Genomic DNA, 19,295 nt, shown 5'->3' with positions numbered 1-19,295 from the left:
TAAGACAAGAAGATTTTTAAAGTGTCTTCTTATATAAGTCTATGTAAAACGTTGGACCCCAAATCAATCACTAGCCACTGAAATAACTGTGGAATTTTCACACTTAATAAGATCTATATTGGTATGGCAGTACTCTTAACAATAGCAGTAAATAAACACTATCTCCTAAAACATTGACTACATATGTAAACTGAATAATATAGTAAATAATAGTTACTAGAAAACTGTTTTGATTCTTGCAATCGTCAATAAGGCCTTAACTGCCTCGTTATCATTACATTGAGTATTCCAGAGCTAAACGAATGTCGGCAAGGTTGCTGCATTCACAAAGTTTGCCGTGACAGATCTATAAAATACACTTATATAAATGAATTCAGTAAAACAACACTGACAGTCTATATATTTAGCTTTCAGTATATTTTATTATCTTGAAAATGTCGCATATAATTTTGCAGCCTAGTATACTTCTATCTAGTAATACAATTTCAATATGATTATTGTAAATCCAGTTAAAAATTATGCTTTCAAAGCATTCAGTTAAAACATTTCGACAAAACAATCGATTTTTTGCCGAGCAGTAAAGCACATCTTTAAATTATCCCTGACGAATTTCACAAGAGTCTGCAAACCGCTGTTACTTTTTAATCACGTGATACAGTCGTTCATAAAGTAACTTTTACAACGTTTTGGGCCATCTCCAACTTGATATGTAACACTGATGTCAAGAAACCTGTAAAAGAAAAAAATATATCTACATGAAAAAGTCTGTTCATAAACGGTAGTAAAGTTCAAACTGATTACTAATTGATAGCAGTGACAGACTGTAATTGTGAATCAAATGTTGTGATAACTGATTAAACAACAAACTCAAAGTAAAACATCCTAACTGGTATGAAGTTGCAGAAAATTTAACTTTAAGCCTAATTGATTATTCTATCACTTAGTTATACAAGAGGGTCATGATGACCCTATATCGCTCACCTGTTAAACTTGGCCTTTGAATCATCAAGATAAACATTCTGACCAAGTTTTATGAAGACAGAGTCATAGATGTGGCCTCACCAGAGTGAACAAGCTTTTCCTTTGATCTGAGTGGTGACCTAGTTTTTGACCCCACATGACCCAGTTTCGAACTTGGCATGGGAATCATATAGAAAAAAACATTCTTACCAAGTTTCATGAAAATAGGGTCATAAACATTGCCCACAGAGTATTAACAAGCTTTTCCTATGACTTGAGCGGGTGACCTAGGTTTTGACCCCGCATGACCCAGTTTAAATCTTGGCCTAGGAATCATCAAGATAAACATTCTGACAAAGTTTCATGAAGATAGGGTCACAAATGCAGCCTTAAGAGTGGTAACAAGCTTTTCCTTTGATTTGACCGGGTGACCTAGGTTTTGACCCGACATGACCCTAGTTTCCATCATCCAGGCCTAGAGATCATCAAGATAAACATTCTGTGCAAGTTTGTATCAAATCAAAACATAAATGAAACCTCTATATGGCTGAAAGGGCCAAAATAGGAACGTTTGCCCCTTTCAGGGTCAGTAACACTAGAACTCTTGATGGAATCTAGCCGGTTTTCAAAAGGAAACAAGATGTAATTGTGACTTTAGTTGTGTGTAAGTTTGGTTAAAATCAAATATAAAATGTCACTTCTATCATGTTCACAAGGTAAAAATTAACAAATTATGGCTCTTTCAGTGGTCAATCAGGGGCCGTAATTCAGGAACCTATGAATGGATCTGACAGATTCATCATGGTATCCAAGAGTTTTTGTTGTTAAAGATATTTTGCAAGTTTGTATTAAATCAAACCATAAATGAAGTCTCTATATGGCTGCAAAAGCCAAAATAGCACATTTTGGCCCTTTAAGGGGTCATAACTCTGGCATCCAGAATGGGATCTTGCCAGTTTTCCAAAGGAACCGAGATATTATGCCAATTCAAGTTGTGTGCAAGTTTAATTAAAATCAATTGCAAAATGTGGTCTCTATCGTGTTTACAAGCCAAAAATAACAAATTTTGGCCCTTTGGAGGGGCCATAACTCTGGAACCCATGAAGGAATTTCGCCAGTTTTCAAAAGAAACCAAGATATTATGCCAGTACAAGTTGTGTGCAAGTTTGATCAAAGTTGATTGCAAAATGTGGTCTCTATCGTGTTCACAAGCCAAAAATAGCAAATTTTGGCCCTTTAAGGGGCCATAACTCTGAAACCCATTATGGGATCTGGCCACTTTTCGAAAGGAACAAAATGCGATCACAAAAGCTCACCCTGTCACTACGTGACAGGTGAGCTAAAAACAAAGTACATCCATTACTAAAACTTTATAGTCACACGTGTGATACGAAAACTGCCGACCATAACTCATAGTCATAGCTTTATAATTAAAAGTTTGACAATAAACTTTTTTGGCCAAATAATTTAACCCATGTCACCTAAATTCTGTCACTAAATAGTCACACACGCTAATTTCACATTTCATTTACTCCTTTATATCACATTAAAAGAGTGAAAACAATAGAGAAGTTCGAACCGTGGAGCACTTGAATGAGGCTTTATGGAGATACATCCTTTTATCACAGTGTCTTGCGTGACATCATATGGTTCATCTATATAGAACAGAGTCTGTGACCAATGTGTCCCTCTGCAATGGTAAAAAATAAAACTTTTCGAGCAAACCTATCATTCTTCTATTTTCTGAAAACATTAATAAAGTTCCCTTTAAGGAGCATGCATGGTTCCATATATACTTCTATAGATCCATAACGTCTATTAATTTAATCTTACTACTAACACTGATAATTTATGTTGATATATTGTATTTGTTTTTCCTAACACGTATACTTGAAATCCGGATCGACTTTGTAAATTCTGAAGGTATATCATATCAATTGTCATTGCTTTAAACGTTCATCTGAATCAGTGTGTATATATCAAAATACATAACTACAATGAAGTACGACAGAAACTTACTCGGAGTAAGGCGATGTAGTTAGTGTAATACTTTCTGGGAATCCAACATCAAACCAGGTCGTAAATCCATGTATGCTGGATTGCCCAAAGCAATGGAATGTGAAATCTGTCTGGAAAGTAAGATGAAACGAAAGTTTTCTCTTGCAAATGAGGATGCATAGAATGCAATCAAGAAAAAATATTAGCAGATTCGGTTTGATTGAGACTGTCCTAGAAATGAAATGTGCTATACCCCTCATGCCCCACTAGCACCGGTTCAGACAGAATTCTACTACAGTTATAACTGTAAAACTGAATGTACTTATTATTCAAAAGACAACACCGATTTAAAGCAAGGGGAGACTTCTTACAGTCGCCAAAACGGCGCTTAAAGACTGATGTTGTAATGGTTTTAAGATAAAACCTGTAAGAAACTTCTTTGGTAGCACAGAACACAACCAACCAAAATAACAGCAGATCGTTCAGCACGACTTTTATGTCGTGTTATTGGTACTGTTTAGTTTATCAGCTTGAACATTTTGGCCTGGCTGGTTCAAATACTCCTGCTTTCATAGCTTTCGGTATTGCATAATCACCCCTTGGATATGGTACCTGCTTTTTAATTTTGTCTTTTAGCAGTTCCTATGATATGCAGGCTCCATACCCTCAGATCCCCTTTCTAAAATCCAGTTTTAGTTCTGCCCATTGTTTTCTCGTTTAAGGCAAACCCATTAATTTAACTAGGGACCATACGCCACTTTTCATGGAATTATACGCTAGTGTAATACTAAAGTGCTCTAGATGTTTTACGTTTCATTTATCCTTCATTCTTTCACTTGGGTTGTTTATTTTCGTTTTGCAATCTTTACTAGCGACAACGCATGAAGCTGGCTGTTGTCTTAGGTATTTCACAAGACAACAACCAAACATTACGTATTGTACCAGTATTTTGATCTATCCTTCACTTTTGAAGCCGTTTTCTAATGACAGAACTTTGTCAAAGTTTGTAAATGTATGCGGTTTTCACGACCGATGTCAGTAATTTCTTATAACTTCATTTTAATTTCCAGATGTTAAATTCCAATAGCAACCTTCATAAAGTAAATCTGCTGAATAATGCAATGAATTTTGATGTATGATAATTTTTTTTTTCTTTTTATCGAGAGCACTTATTGCTTACAAGGTCATCCGCCATCTTGTATCACACGGTGGATAGCTGATAGTTGCTAAGAAGGTGTTTACATCATGAGTCATCGATTTCATGCTAGAAAGAGCAAGTTTTAGGTTTATATTGTAGTCTTCTCCATGCCTCTTAAATATTTTAGGTCTTTTTTGTATTTTTCAGTCCGCTAGAGCCGTTTTCAATTTTCACCACAGTTTACTGTGGAGCGTTCGTGGTGAATTCACCGTTTTATCAGTGTTTTCACCGCTGTGAATTCGCCGTTTTTTTTCAGTGAATTCACCATTTTTCCGGCAGTCTACAGGGCCAGTCACGTCAAGCATTCTACAGGGAACCAGTCAGGTGGAGCTTTCAACAGAGCCAGTCACGTCGAGCAGTCAACAGAAGTCCAGTCACACCCCACAGTCTATAAACGTCCGGTCACGTCAAGCAGTCTACAGGAGTCTGGTCTCAGCAGTCTACAGAGGTGCAGACACGTTAAACAGCACAGTGGTCAAGTCAAGTTGAGCGGTCGATGGTCACAATCACGTCTACCAACTATAATTATATACATATATGCTTAATACCCGATCCTAAGGTTTTGTTTGTTTGTTGGTTAACCCGTTTTCAACAGTATTCATCATGTAACGCGGCAGTTAACCTAACCAGTGTTCCTGATTCTGTACCTACAACTGTTCTCCGCAAGTAACTCCCAACTTCCCCACATGATCAGGGGTGAGGACTAATGATTTCAACACAATTCGTTTATCAAATAGTCACGGAACTACGCCCGCCGGGGATCGAACTCACGACCCGCGACCCGTAGACCGACGCTCTACCTACTGAGCTAAGCGGGCGGGCGATCCTAAGGTTTAATCTGACCCTGTCCAGTGTAGTAAACAACCACACTCAAGGGCTGCAGTCCGGTAGCCCTTACTAGTGCATGTGCTAGGCAGCGACTGACCACTATCATAGCATATAGGCTATATGTAGACACAAAATAATTCAGAAGGCGTAACAATACAGTATCATTGAAGGTTCCATGTGTACCGCCGTATGAATACATCTGCAGATATTTCTAAATTGATTTTTTACTTGTAGCATGTGTAAATGTGGAGTTCTGCTCGGGGCTTGACGGTACTCTGCATTTCCACTACCGTCCACGAACAGGTTCAATCATATGAACCTGCAACATTTTCGTTTTTGTCGTGTTAAGCGACCTGTGGAGTTTCCACTTTTTCTATTTGATTGAGTCTGTTTATGAAAGATAATGAAATGTGCAACACCTCTCACGCACTCATATAACACTTGTTATCATATCGGCATGTTTCATTGATTCCAAAAGATAATGCTAGTGTTCGTTTACGAGAATGTGAATTCATCAATCTAGCAATCATTAAATTTATTATAAATTAAGACTTGCCGTAATCTGACAAATCAAATCCAAGATATGACTTTATTTCAAATGAACAACAATAGTTATCCTTATCTTAGAAACCCAACTAATTTACTGCATTAAGCAGCGCACTCACCTTTATATTGTTAATCTCTGCTGCAGTTACTTTGTTGAGATTCAGATGACAAACTTGTTGAGCATGTGCCTGAACATTTTCCGGGGAAATACTGTTAACATGAACCTGTTCTGGCAAGAAATACAGTAAAAATGATATCTTAACAAAACACATGATTATCAAAAAGACATAATTTGGGAAATATCTTGACAGATTTTCATACAAAGTAAAGGTTTTAGTTTTTGTTGGAATGTACTTGTATTTATCAGTTTAATCTTAAATACCAAACTCCAGAATAATAAAATAATTAAATAAAACTTAATCATGAATCAGAATGTTATTCTAAAGGAAACAGGTCAACGAGCCTTTTTATCGGTTTATCATCTTATAATGCATATTGCTGCATGGGTGCTTTTTTTTTGCTCCAGTGCGTAGACAAACACCTAAGCATATTACAAAATCCCAGCATACCACATATATTATGCTGATTAAGATTACATATTACAAATGCGCAGTATTTTTGATTTATAAGAGTAAACTCATGTTTGTATACTCACTTGATATACATTTGCGTGCATAGGGCTTCATACTTTCCATAGATAATTTATACACAGACCGAACCTCTGACCAGAATTCTAACCTGCATATAAAAAACATAGACCCACTATTCTATTAAAGACCAATTGATACATGTCTTTTTTCACTTTGCTATGTATCTGAAACGTCAGATGCATTAAAATCACACAGTTACTTATGTGAATTTTAATGTGTATGTCATACTACTGGCAACAGTCGTAATTACATGTTATATTCTCTGCTGAGAATAATCGCAGAAAATACTACATGAGAAGGTAACTCAGAGGTGCCCGTATAGTAGCACAGGTACATTTAGTGTTCCCGTCAGCAAGACTTTGCCGCATTTGGTTATTTTCAATATGGTCGTTTAAACAGTTAAGATTCTATCTACAGATACTAGCTTGGAATGGCCGACTAAATACTGGAAACATTTTCAGACTTATGTGACCAGTTTAATAGGTTACCGAACACAAAGAAAAACATTACTTAAATAATGCTATTTTCATTATTCTGAAACTGAATGACCTATTTTTGTCGGATACAATTTTAACATGGTCATATGGCGACCGCCAATGCCGAACATTATGTCAGGCGGGGGTGGGGGGGAGGACAAATGGGTAGAACCACTGACCTTCCATTATCCAGCTGAATGGCTTCCTCACATGGTCATCTTAAGGTTTTCTTACATTTACCTGTTTTCATAATCGTTGTCTGTGAACGGAGCAATATACAAACTGGCTGTAGAAGGAAGCATCACGCCGTCCTATAATACATTAAACAATACAATACTAGACAAGTTCAAACAGTTCTGATTTAGTTTGCCTATTTTATATTTTATCTCTGCAACAAGTACAACTGTTTTTGTTGACAACAGAATAAAAGTAGAATCCGTCGAAGCACCGTGACAAAATGTAATTATATAACGTTAATCAAGTCACCTAAAATTGACACCGTTACTGAAAGATACACGTTAAAATCGATCATAAATTACGGACAACACACAAATAAAAATCAAAGTACATATAAAATGTTAAGGACAACAAGTAAGTGGAAACAGATTTTACTTGGCGTGATCAGTAACTATATAGGTTTAAAATCGTTAATGACTGGCCAAACGCGCAAGCTCTATACATAATGAATTGAACGAGACGGTCTAAATAATAAAAGCGGCATAAATAACTTCGAAAAATTTTGATTAAATATGTACAACTTTTCGTTTTCAAAGCAGCCACAACTAGAACTATCACTGAAGGTAATGAATGTATCCCCCGCATGCACTGACACAGTACATTGCAATTTGACGCACACAAGATTACATAATTATGTGGACTGTATGTATATAGACTTTTTGTAGATATATAGACTTTATGCATATAGTATAGTAACAAAAACAAAATCCCATAACTCTGCAGAACATTTTTCTGAAAGAACCTAACATGCACCATGCACAAGTAAGGTTGGTACTGATCACTTGTGTGAAGTTTCATTAAATTGTGTGCAAAGATTGCATATGCAGACTCTTATGTATATAGCACAGTAACAAAACACAAAATCCCATAACTCTGCAGAATATTGATCTAAAACAACATAACATGAACCATGCACTACTAGGGTGGGCACTGATCACTTGTGTGAAGTTTCATTAATTGTGTGCAAGAGTTCGAGAGATTAGGTGTGCACAAGATTGCATACGCAGACTCTATGTATATAGTACAGTAACAAAACAAAGTCCCATAACTCTGCAGAATCTTTTTCTGAAATATCAACTAGGGTTGGTACTGATCACTTGTGTGGAGTTCCATTAAATTGTGTCAAGAGGATGAGGAGAGTTGGTCCGCACAAGACTGTATCTACGGACAGACAGACGGAAGAGCGACCAGACAGACAACCTGAAACCATATACCCCCATACAACTTCGTTCTGCGGAGGTACAATTGAATGAATACAGTAATGACCTGCATATAATCCATATTGCACTTTATGTATCTATGCTATCAGGTTTAACAAAACAATCTATTTTACTTTTAGAAGTTATAGCATGATCCTCCGTACGAAACTGACGGGTGGGCAGATATACATACGTACGAAAAGAAATATGGACTGATTAAGTACAAGAATGTACATATTCTTCATCCCTATAGATTTATGAAAACTATCATTTGTATTCTTAATCCACTTTTTGTAACTCATTAACGGACAGGCATACGAACGGGCGAACAAAAATAATGTGTATATATACTCTATATTGCCGTCTATCTATGTACATGATTTTTACAGAGCATACAACAATCAAACTGAGCCTGCAACAGTTTCATTACTGTGGTGTTGGGCGACCTGCGAAGTTTCCACTTTTTCTATTTTATTATCAAAGCAGCGTTGTTTGTTGGCGGGCGTCAACTCTCTGGGTACATTCAATCAGAGCTGTTATATCTCGACATTTTCAAATCGTTTAGCACGATATTAATGTATGATGTGTTAGTGGTGCGGATCATTTCCGCTTATGTGGTTTCAATATTCCCGCTTTCATGGCTTCTAGTATTGTTTAGTCACAACCTGCATATGGTGCCTGAATTTTAATTTCGTCTGTTGGTAGTTTCTGCGATATGCAGGCTTCATAACTGTGGATCCCCTCTCTAAATTCAGTTTGTTTAGCTCTGTCCATTGTTTTCTGGGTTCGTGCAAGACCAATATCTAAGCTGGGGACCATACGCCACGTTTCATGGAATTGTACTATGTGTATCATTGAATGTTTCATGTACACCACTGTATGAACACATCTGTGGATGTCTCTGAATTTATTTTTCGTACTTTTAACATGTGCAGTTGTTGAGTTCTGCTCAACCAAGGGCTTTAGGGCGTGGTCGGTAGCAAGCATTTCCACTACCGCCAATGAAAAGGCTCAATCAAACCGAGCCTGAATCATTTTCATTTTTGTCGCACTGCGCAACCTGCGGATTTTCCACCTTTTATATATCATAAATCAGTTATCGCAAGAGAGCCATTTATTTCCATATTTTACTTTTTGCCACGACAAGCATATTTATGACGTAGCCGCAAAATAAACGGACGTTTATTTTTTTCATATTGCTATCTATCTATGTTTTTTATACGAAAAAAATGCCTACAATTAAATGAATGTTTCGAAGAGCACATACCAGATTCTAGCAGACGAAAACAGTGTTCCCTTGAAAACATACCAGACTGTAGACGACGAAACTAATGTCCCTTTGAAGACATCGGATGCATTTGGATACAAGCATTCATTAATAGTTCGAGCTAATATGACATTATGTTTTACATACTCACTTCCGCAAAAATAATGAAATACGTGAGGTGAGTACTTGTACCTTTTTCAGCCATCTGTCACGACATTGTAATACACAAGGCAGCATGGATTCGTAAAATAAACAATATCCCTGAAAAAAGAAAGAAGCATATATTTCAAAAACATATTCGTATTATGTACTAAAATGGTCAAATCTGACTGAATGCTACTGCCCAATTATACATACTGTTTAAAGACAAGACATTGAGCAACCTGTAATGAGCAAAACTGTCAGATATCAGAGGCAGATGTTTTAGTCAATTTCATTCAAAGCATGGGAATATGTTAGCGAGTTGCGAACCAGGTTGAAACTTTCAAACGAAAACAAAAACTCGTAAGTTTAAACATTACTGTTTTCTAAGAGTTCAACAACCGTATTTATACTCACCATCCACTCGCTTACTATAACATCAAGCTTTTCTGGAAAAACCACTGTCTGAAAGGAAAAAATTGACATATATCAGTTAATATTTCAAGCAATCATAAATGTTCAACAAGACTGCCAACATACAGGAAATAAAACAAACTACATATATCACTAAATGTGACTTGTATCCCTGAATACTGTCAGAGGAACAAGACAAATTGTCTTTTCAAGGGCATGCATCGACTGGCAAATACGAAAACGTCACACGCATCTACACTTTATAATAAGCACATTGATGAAGTTTCATTGAAGACCATGAAAAAGTTGTGGAAGTATTTCGAAGCACCTCTTTCCTTGAACCAGAAATGCAGATTTCATATACTGTCTAAATCAAAGGACGTATCATCCCACCCAAGATAAATACACTTTATGGTGATCACACATATGAATTATAAACTATATAACGGGATCCTTTGGAAGCATAGAACATAACAGTTATAGCAGAGTCGGTTTTGAAACTGTGGAAGGGGAATCCTTTACAAACTTCAGGAAGGATGGGAAATGGGTAGTGAATGTCACGTATTATCATTTCATACAATGTTAAATTATAATGCCTTAAAAAAATTATCTTGCCAACTATTTTTAAATAGTGTTTCAGTTACATAATGGGGGACAACAAGCCTAAACAGCATTCCTGGATCTTGTACCAGTACTAAACTGCTCTCCATAGGTAATTGCCAACCTCTCCATATGAATCTTAGGTAGGGAACGAATTATTTCAAACACAATGTCTTTAACCAAATCGTCATGGAGAACATACACACCTTCCGGAAATCGAACTCACGACCCCCACAATCTCAATCCCAACATTATTACTATTGATTGTAACAGTCTTTCCATCACAGATTCTTTACTTCTTCCATTAACATTTTTTTTGTAAACACTCATAAGTAAATGTTAACAAATTTTACGAACAGAAATATAATAGTCGAGAACAAGATTACTCACCACAAATTTATTCGACGAACATAGACATTTGTTAGACAGCAAACAAGCAAGATATATTAAATCTAACCACTAAACCTGGCGGTAAACCAGTATCAAATAATAATGTAATTTACCAAATTAAAGTCTTCATAAATTTTAGTTCGAATAAGAACGTTAAAGTATAACATGATTACCCCCAGAAATGCATGACAGAATAACAAAATTGAGCCGCACCATGAGAAAAGAGACATAATGTTCTGTAGAAACTGAGTACACCATGTTCTGATGTATTTGTAATAGTACTAATTCCTAAAAGGACCATAACCCTAGACGAAAATAACCGGACATGAAAGGTCAGGTGTCAAGCGCATGTCCATTTCATTATGATGAAGTTTCATTTCAATTTGGTGGAAACTGCTGACGGAGTTGGGAACACAGTGTTCTGATGTAGTTGTAATATCTCATAGCCGAAAAACTGAACTCCAGAAAAAAATTACCAGAAATGAAAGTCAATGTAACAACCGCATGTCCACTTCATGATGATGTTGTTTACAAAGGTTTCATTTTCACTGGATGGAAACTGTAGCAGGAGTAAAGTATGTACACAGTGTTCTTATGCAGTTGTCATACTTCTAAGTGCAAAAGAAATTGCCATGAAAATATTTGACATGAAAATCCCGAAACTCTGCGCATTTTCAATTCATGCTGAGGATGTACACCAATGAAATCAGTGAAAAGATCCTTTGGCAGCATAGAACGCAACCAAGCAACATAATAGCAGACTCGGTTTGATAAAAAAGAGGTAATGAAATAAATAACACACCTCACACCCCCTAGCACGAGCTTAAGCGTAATTCTGTATTATTAGAGATGAATGTACTCCATGATCCTAAAGGACGAGAAAATATAACAACACTGAGTCAAAGTACGGAGAGACTTTTTACAGCTGCCACACGGCACTTATAAAATCTGTAAAAAGATCCTTTGGAAGCATAATATGCAACAAAGCAATATAAAAGCACTCTACGTTTTATCGAGTATGTTCATGAGTGGTAATGAAATACGTCCCCTAGCACAAGCTTAAGCGAAATTTTATTATATCAGAAATGAATGTACTCTATGATCTCAAGTTTCATTTCAGTTGGAAGGAAAACAGTAGGAGGAGTTGAGTGCACAATGTTTTCTGGTGTTATTATAAAATTTCGAAGTTCTAAAAAGGGTCATATCCCCAAAAACGATAACCGGACACGGAAGTCTGGAAAATATGCGCAAGTCCTCTTTATGTTGATAAAGTATACCATGCTCCACTTTAACTAAATGGAAACTGTATGAGAATTTAAGTATACAGTGTTCTGATGTAGCTGTAATATTTCGAAGTCCATAAAAAGGCCATAATACAAAAATTATAACCGGACGTGAAAATCCGGAAAATATGCGCATATCAACTTCATAATAATGACGTATACAAAGTGTGACAGCATAATGTTTTCATGTTCAAAGTCAAACAAAAGGGCCATGATCGCCCTGAGTTACGCTACTTGCTTCAACAGTTTTGGTAGATGGTGCAAGGAAAATTTGTGAGAATTTGTTTTGAAATAGTGCCAGTCTTTTCCGACAAGAATATTCTTAAGAAGACAGTCGTGATAAAGTATGCATAGTATTACACAACAGCTAACTGTTGTAGGGCAAACCGACACAGAGAACCTAAAGTAAGTTTATAAAATACAACTGAACATATGGTTCAAATCAAAATTTACCTCTACTGTGTTGTGAACAACATCAATCCTATCTGACATTTTGTTTTCATCTACAATTGCCTGAGTTTGTTCCGCCATATCACTGGCTTCTATTGCATATACTGAAATCAAATTATCTGAACGTAAGCAGTCCATCCGACTTAAACACGAACTCTGTACTTAACAACTGGACAGATAATTAAGTAGATCTATCATTGAGGTGGATAAATACCCAACTAACAAGAGCTGTCTGTAAGACAGCGCGCTCGACTTTTCTCAGTGCTTGACTCTGAATTAGAGCTTTGCCAGTAAAACAAATCCAAGTTAAAAAGGGACATAACTCTGTCAAAATTATAATCAAAGTAAAGGGAATTGTGTCTCCTGGTGGAGACTTTGATAGTAAATAACTATTTATAGTTTCAAGTCAAAAGCTTTAATAGTAACAGTAATATTTGACTTTTAACAAAAAATTCTAAGTTAAAAAGGGGCATATTTCTGTCAAAATTCAAATCAGAGTTATGGAAATTGTTTCTCCTGGTGTAGACTGTGATGGTAAATAAGTATTGTAAGTTTCAAGTCAAAAGCTTTGATAGAAACAGAGATATTCGACTTTATCGAACTCTTTAACCAAAAATATTAAGTTAAAAAGGGGCATAATTCTGCCAAAATTCAAATCAGAGTTATGGGAATTGTGTCTTTTGGTGTAGACTTTGATTGTAAACCACTATTTTGAGTTTCAAGTAAAAAGCTTTAGTAGTAACAGAGATATTTGACTTTATCAATTTTTTTTTTAATTCTAAGTTAAAAAGGGGCATAATTCTGTCAAAATTCAAATAGAGTTATGGGAATTGTTTCTCCTGGTGTAGACTTTAATGGTAAATAAGTATTTTAAGTTTCAAGTCAATAGCTTTGATAGTAACAGAGATATTTGACTTTATCAAAAACTTTAACCAAAATTTCTAGGTTAAAAAGGGGCATGATTCTGTCAAAATTCAAAGCAGAGTTATGGGGATTGTTTCTCCTGGTGTAGACTTTGATAGTAAATAAGTATTTTAAGTTTCAAGTCAATAGCTTTGATAGTAACTGAGATATTTGACTTTATCAAAAACTTTAACCAACGCCGACGCCGACACCGTGGCGAGTGCAATAGCTCTACTTTTTCTTCGAAAAGTCGAGCTAAAAATAAAATCTGAAAAGTAGATCTCTCGGAAGCACCGGGAACAAGGCAAACAGTTTGAAAATTGCAGGCTCGGCTTGAGTCTGTTCAAGAGCAGTAATGGAAAATGCAACACTGCCCACGCCCCCTGGCACCGGCTTAAGCAGTATTCAATATTCAAATCTAAAATGAGTTGAAATCAATGATCCCGAAGGACCAGAAAATATAACAACACTGAGATGAATAGAAAAAGTGGAAACTCCACAGGTCGCTCAACACAACAAAAACGAAAATGTTTCAGGCTCGGTTTGAGCCTGTTCATGGACGGTAGTGGAAATGCATGCTACCGTCCACGCCCTCTAGCCCCGGGTTGAGCAGAACTCAACATTTACACATGTTAAAAGTATAAAGAACAATTTAGAGACATCCGCAGATGTGTTCATACGGCGGTACAAATGGAACCTTCGATGCTACGCTAGTGTGTAATTCCATGAAAAGCGGCGTATGGTCCCCAGTTAAAATAACGGGTTTGCCCTAAACGAGAAAACAATGAGCAGAACTAAACAAACTGGAATTTAGAAAGGGGATCTGAGGTTATGGAGCCTGCATATCACAGGAACTGCCAAAAGACAAAATTAAAAAGCAGGCGCCATATCCAAGGGGTGATTATATAATACCCAAAGCTATAAAAGCGGGAGTATTGGAACCACCCAGGCCGAAATGCTCATGTTCAGAACCTAAACAGTACCAATAACACGACATAAAAGTCGTGCTGAACGATCTGAGAAGATCGAAATATAACAGCCCTGATTGAATGTACGGGGAGACTTTTTACGGCCGCCACACGGCACAAACAACGCTGCTGTGATAATAAATAGAAAAAGTGGAAACTCCACAGGTCGCTCAACACAACAAAAAAGAAAATGTTGCAGGCTCGGTTTGATTGAGCCTGTTCATGGACGGTAGTGGAAAAAGCATTGTTTGAAAATGTTATAATGGTAATATACAAAACTTGATATTTCCTTTAAATATAATAATCCCTATATCTTGCATGTTTAATATGGGAGATTTTGAGTCATACGAAATTCCCTTCAGTGTATTTAAATTCATTTTCTTGAATCATAATCATTGGAGTTAACCAGCGTTGCTTATGACCGTTCCAAAGGTTCTTTTGGGTGTTTTTGTTCTCATTGTCTGTATGTGTTTTTGTGTATATTCTACTAATGTACACAGCCACACTAAACTGCTTCACATACAAACAAACGCAAAAAGATACATGACAGCAATTATGCTAATACCGTTTTTTAATATATCTGCAGAGACAACTGAAAGACAAATTGTATTTGTAACTAAGTATAAGTACATAGAGCCTTTAGTCGTCTGGCAAAACAAACAGGACAAAGATTCAATAGAAACAGACAGGTAAAAAAACACAGCCCTCTCATATTCAAACTTTATTAAAGCATATATATTTTAAAAAGTGTTAAAGGGAAAGGCAATGTTGTTCTGAGGTTAATTCCATCTGCTGGAAATTCTCTAATCATTTAAAGAGTGAAAGAATTTTCAAAATCGGCTTAAAAATGAAAAAGTTATGAGCATTTAAGTATTTGATGAAAATGGCGGCCATTTTGTTTCCATGGCAACAAAACAAAACAAAACGGCGTATTTATTAAATTTCTAGACACATATTTGAATTGTATTTACTTATTTCTGTAAAATAATTTTTCTATTTCTTCCAGCTATAATGAAATAAATTACCATGTTAAACATCTTACACTCAAGAAACATATAAAATTAATCTATTTAAAAGGTTATTTGCTAAATAAAGATCTCAGCAGTGTGTAAATGATGTCATAAACACACAAAATGGCTGCCTCAATGATCAGCAATTTTCTTAAATTTCAAACTGCCATATCTTTTTCAATAATGGTCCGATTTTAACAATTTTTCAGCGTTATGAAAGGCTTGAGAATGGCTTTCATATGAAAGCAACTTATTGTCAGGCTTTCCTTGTCCTTTAAAAAATGACATCACTTAGCTGTAATTATAAGCAGATGCTTCACAGTGCCAATTTGAAAACGATCAAAATGTTTTATATATAACCCATTCTGTACAAAATCAAATGTTTGTAAAGGTAAAGACTGTCGATACCTTTCTTAGCACCGGCTTGGACACAGAACACGGATAAAATACCAGTTCCGGCACCGACATCTGCCACCACCTTGCCCCGAATTTTCTCATAATTCTTCAGGATCGCGTACCTGGAAATGCAGAGAAAACTGTATGTGAAAATCAAAATGAACATCATAAAACCAACATCCGAAAGTTCTATAAAGTAGATAATTGTTTATCTTGCCTCCCACAAGTTTCTTGCATTTCTATTGGTCAATAGACGTCACGTGGAGACAGGATATATTCCATATCCTGCTAGTATATTTCAGATATGAATTTTGATTTTAAAAAAATGGCTGCCACACTGCTGGCGTAATTGAATCAAGTCAAATTATTTATTAGCTCCAGCGATTGTATCAATTCCGAGAGTAAATTTAGTGTTTTCTTGCCGATTTCATTCTACTTAAGTTGAGGCTCATGAAGTTTGACAAAAGTTAGCCGTAAAAGCGGAATAACTCTGTATGGGATACACGGACGTTGAAATCTTGTTTTAAGTTAATTAAATCATCGTAAAACAAACAAGAGCTGTCGGAGGACAGCAACGCTCGACTATTCAACAGCCTTGTCAATTGAATTAATACGAAAGTCGAAAAAGGGGCATAATTTTGTAACAATGGCAAAAAGGGTTATGGAACCTTCACAGTGCTTATCAGCTCATAAAGTGAACAAGTGCGTGAAGTTTCAATCCTTTCCCATTGGTGGATACTGAAATACCAGCTTACATACAAAAACTTAACCAAAAACTGCTAAGTCGAAAAAGGGGCATAATTTTGAAAAAAAAAAATGCAAAGTAGAGTTATGGGACCTACACAGTGCATGTCAGATCATGACAGTGAACAAGTGTGTGAAGTTTCAATCCATTCCCATTAGTGGGTACTGAGATACCAGCTTACATACAAAACCTTAACCAAGAATTTCTAAGTTGAAAAAGGGGCATAATTTTGTAAAAAAGAAAAATAGAGTTATGGAACCTGCGCAATGTAGGTCAGTTTATCACAGTGAATAAGTGTGTGAAGTTTCAATCCATTCCCACAAGTGGTTACTGAGATACCAGCTTACATACAAAACATTAACCAACAATTTCCAAGTCGAAAAGGGGCATAATTTTGTAAAAAAGCAAAATAGAGTTATGGAACCTGAGCAATGTAGGTCAGTTTATCATAGTGAATAAGTGTGTGAAGTTTCAATCCATTCCCACAACTGGTTACTGAGATACCAGCTTACATACAAAACCTTTACCAAGAATTTCTAAGTTGAAAAAGGGGCATAATTTTGTAAAAAAGCAAAAAGAGTTAAGGAACCTTTGCAATGTAGGTCAGTTTATCACAGTGAATACGTGTGTGAAAGTTCAATCCATTCCCACAAGTGGTTACTGAGATATCAGCTTACATACAAAACCTTAACCAAATCGGGACGCCGACGCAGACGCCGACGCCGACGCATGGGTGAGTCTAATAGCTCTACTATTCTTTGAATAGTCGAGCTAAAAAATTGACATATTTGTTACTCAGCAGTTTGTTGTAGGATCATTCAATCTACGCGCAAGATAAATGATTTAACAGGAAACGGGATGAAAGCCGAAGTATCAAGACATTTGTGACATCGTGAAATCTGGTGACATTTTGGAAGGGATGGAGCAAGAAGTTTTTTTAGTGTTTCTGATCTAAACCAGTTCATAACCTGTGTAAATGAGCTTTTGCGTTTTGTGATTTAACCAAAACACATGTCATTGTGCATTTTATGGCTGGTGTAAATCAACTATAAACAAAACATGGTGACCAAACAAATGCTTGTAGGATTCCAGTCTGCACTGTAAGTAGCTTTGTTAATTTAGAAAATGTGTTGATTATAGCATGTAAGTAAAGGGTAGTCGGCAAGATAAAATCGTTACACAACTTGTTGGTGACAGGATACGGGATATACGCTGTCTCGAAAATCGCCTGATATGGATTTCCTCGACAGCGTATATCCCGTATCCTGTCACCAACAAGCAGTGTAACTAATAATATCAGCTTTGTTACAACACAGTCGTCGTTTTTGTTATCATGATAGCAGTAAAGTAGCAAACATTCTGTTAAACAACTGAACGAAATGATGAATCAAATGCTAGGGAAAGTAAAAAGAAACAAGACAATAAATTAGCACAGCGTCACTTCTGTGAAATTTTCGTTATGATCTCATACAAACTTCTTTTTCATCCTGCGGCATTTTTTTATGAAATTGCTTTGAACATATTTCATAAGAATGAAGACCCAAGATAGCCGTCCAAACCTTATTTTAGAGACGGCGTTCACAAAAAGAAATTACGACTGGATAGCTCATGAAAGAACTGTACAATTTTGACTGGGTTCTAAGCGGTGAGAGGCAATTCTGATTTAGCGTCTTTAATACTTCGGTTGCGGAGGCACCTTAAAAGAAGAGTAAAATCAATCTTAACATATTTTATCAATGTGGTGCTATTAAGGCGACTGTATCAAGTATGTTCAAGTTTATCATTCATTGTAAAACTAATTTCAATATACACAATTAATGTACCTAATAACACTAACCTAACTTAGGTTATCTGTAATCTTTTGGCACAGAACAAAGAAAATGTGCAATTTCTGCGTATCTGAAATCTTATCTGCCACATCACGTACAGAACGATATGAGAAGAAAACTGAAAAACAACCAAAAGGTACAAGGTATAACAGCACGTTCTGTACCCCACCAGACACGATTTTGTAGTTATTCTGATATTTTCTAATTACCTATTAATCAGCTGTCACTTCGAATTCTTACGTGTACCTTATCACGTCATTTTTCTTCAACAGACGCTCGACTTGATTTATAAATGCAACGATAAAGATAAAAAAAATATTAATTTCCTACGTTTTACATGATACTGATTGAAAAGGTGTGGTACCAATCAAAGATGCGTAATACCGTTTATCAAAGAAATTGACAGTTATGTTTGGATCGTGTTTTATGTAACATATCCAACTATGTGATATTTTAATTATCCACTTTTTGTAGATTACTCGTCGAAATAAATTGTAAAAGATGGCTTTAAATGTAGATCCTCCATTGTTTTGTTTTGGGTTTCAGTTAAACTTGAACGCCGTTTTTTCAACATTATTTTCAGTTATGTAATGGTGAGCAGTTAACCTAATCAGTGTTTCTGGATTCTGTACCAGTACAAACCTCATGAACCTGTTCTCCGCAAGTAACTGCCAACTTGCCTACTGAAGATCCCCATCGAATGCATTTAACGTTACTTAATACAACTTAACTGTGTATCACAAGTAAATGTCATGCAGTAGCAGTCCACTGTAAAAAAAACTCTCAGCTAAACACGGACTTTTAGTG

The 19,295-nt window shown here is 36.1% G+C and overlaps 1 protein-coding gene across 4 annotated transcripts in view; it reads right to left on the bottom strand.

Moving 5' to 3' along the window:
- Window positions 1–398: 398 nt before the first annotated feature.
- LOC123529567 (protein arginine N-methyltransferase 6-like) overlaps window positions 399–19,295 on the bottom strand; it is a 56,290-nt gene continuing 37,393 nt past the window's right edge. For all 4 annotated transcript variants that reach the window (XM_045309937.2, XM_045309934.2, XM_045309936.2 and 1 more), the window contains 10 exons: window positions 15,927–16,036; window positions 12,641–12,741; window positions 9,918–9,965; window positions 9,552–9,620; window positions 6,897–6,967; window positions 6,186–6,268; window positions 5,650–5,759; window positions 2,980–3,089; window positions 2,540–2,650; window positions 399–730 (listed from right to left, as the gene is read on the bottom strand). In XM_045309937.2, coding sequence (XP_045165872.2) covers window positions 646–730; window positions 2,540–2,650; window positions 2,980–3,089; window positions 5,650–5,759; window positions 6,186–6,268; window positions 6,897–6,967; window positions 9,552–9,620; window positions 9,918–9,965; window positions 12,641–12,741; window positions 15,927–16,036 — 898 coding nt within the window. In that variant the 3' untranslated portion in view covers window positions 399–645. The remainder of the gene's footprint in view (window positions 731–2,539; window positions 2,651–2,979; window positions 3,090–5,649; window positions 5,760–6,185; window positions 6,269–6,896; window positions 6,968–9,551; window positions 9,621–9,917; window positions 9,966–12,640; window positions 12,742–15,926; window positions 16,037–19,295) is intronic.

Source organism: Mercenaria mercenaria, chromosome 13 (genome assembly GCF_021730395.1).
Source record: "Mercenaria mercenaria strain notata chromosome 13, MADL_Memer_1, whole genome shotgun sequence".
NCBI lineage: Eukaryota > Metazoa > Mollusca > Bivalvia > Venerida > Veneridae > Mercenaria > Mercenaria mercenaria.
Note: the sequence above shows the minus strand (reverse complement) of the source record. Positions and strands in the feature narration are given on the sequence as shown.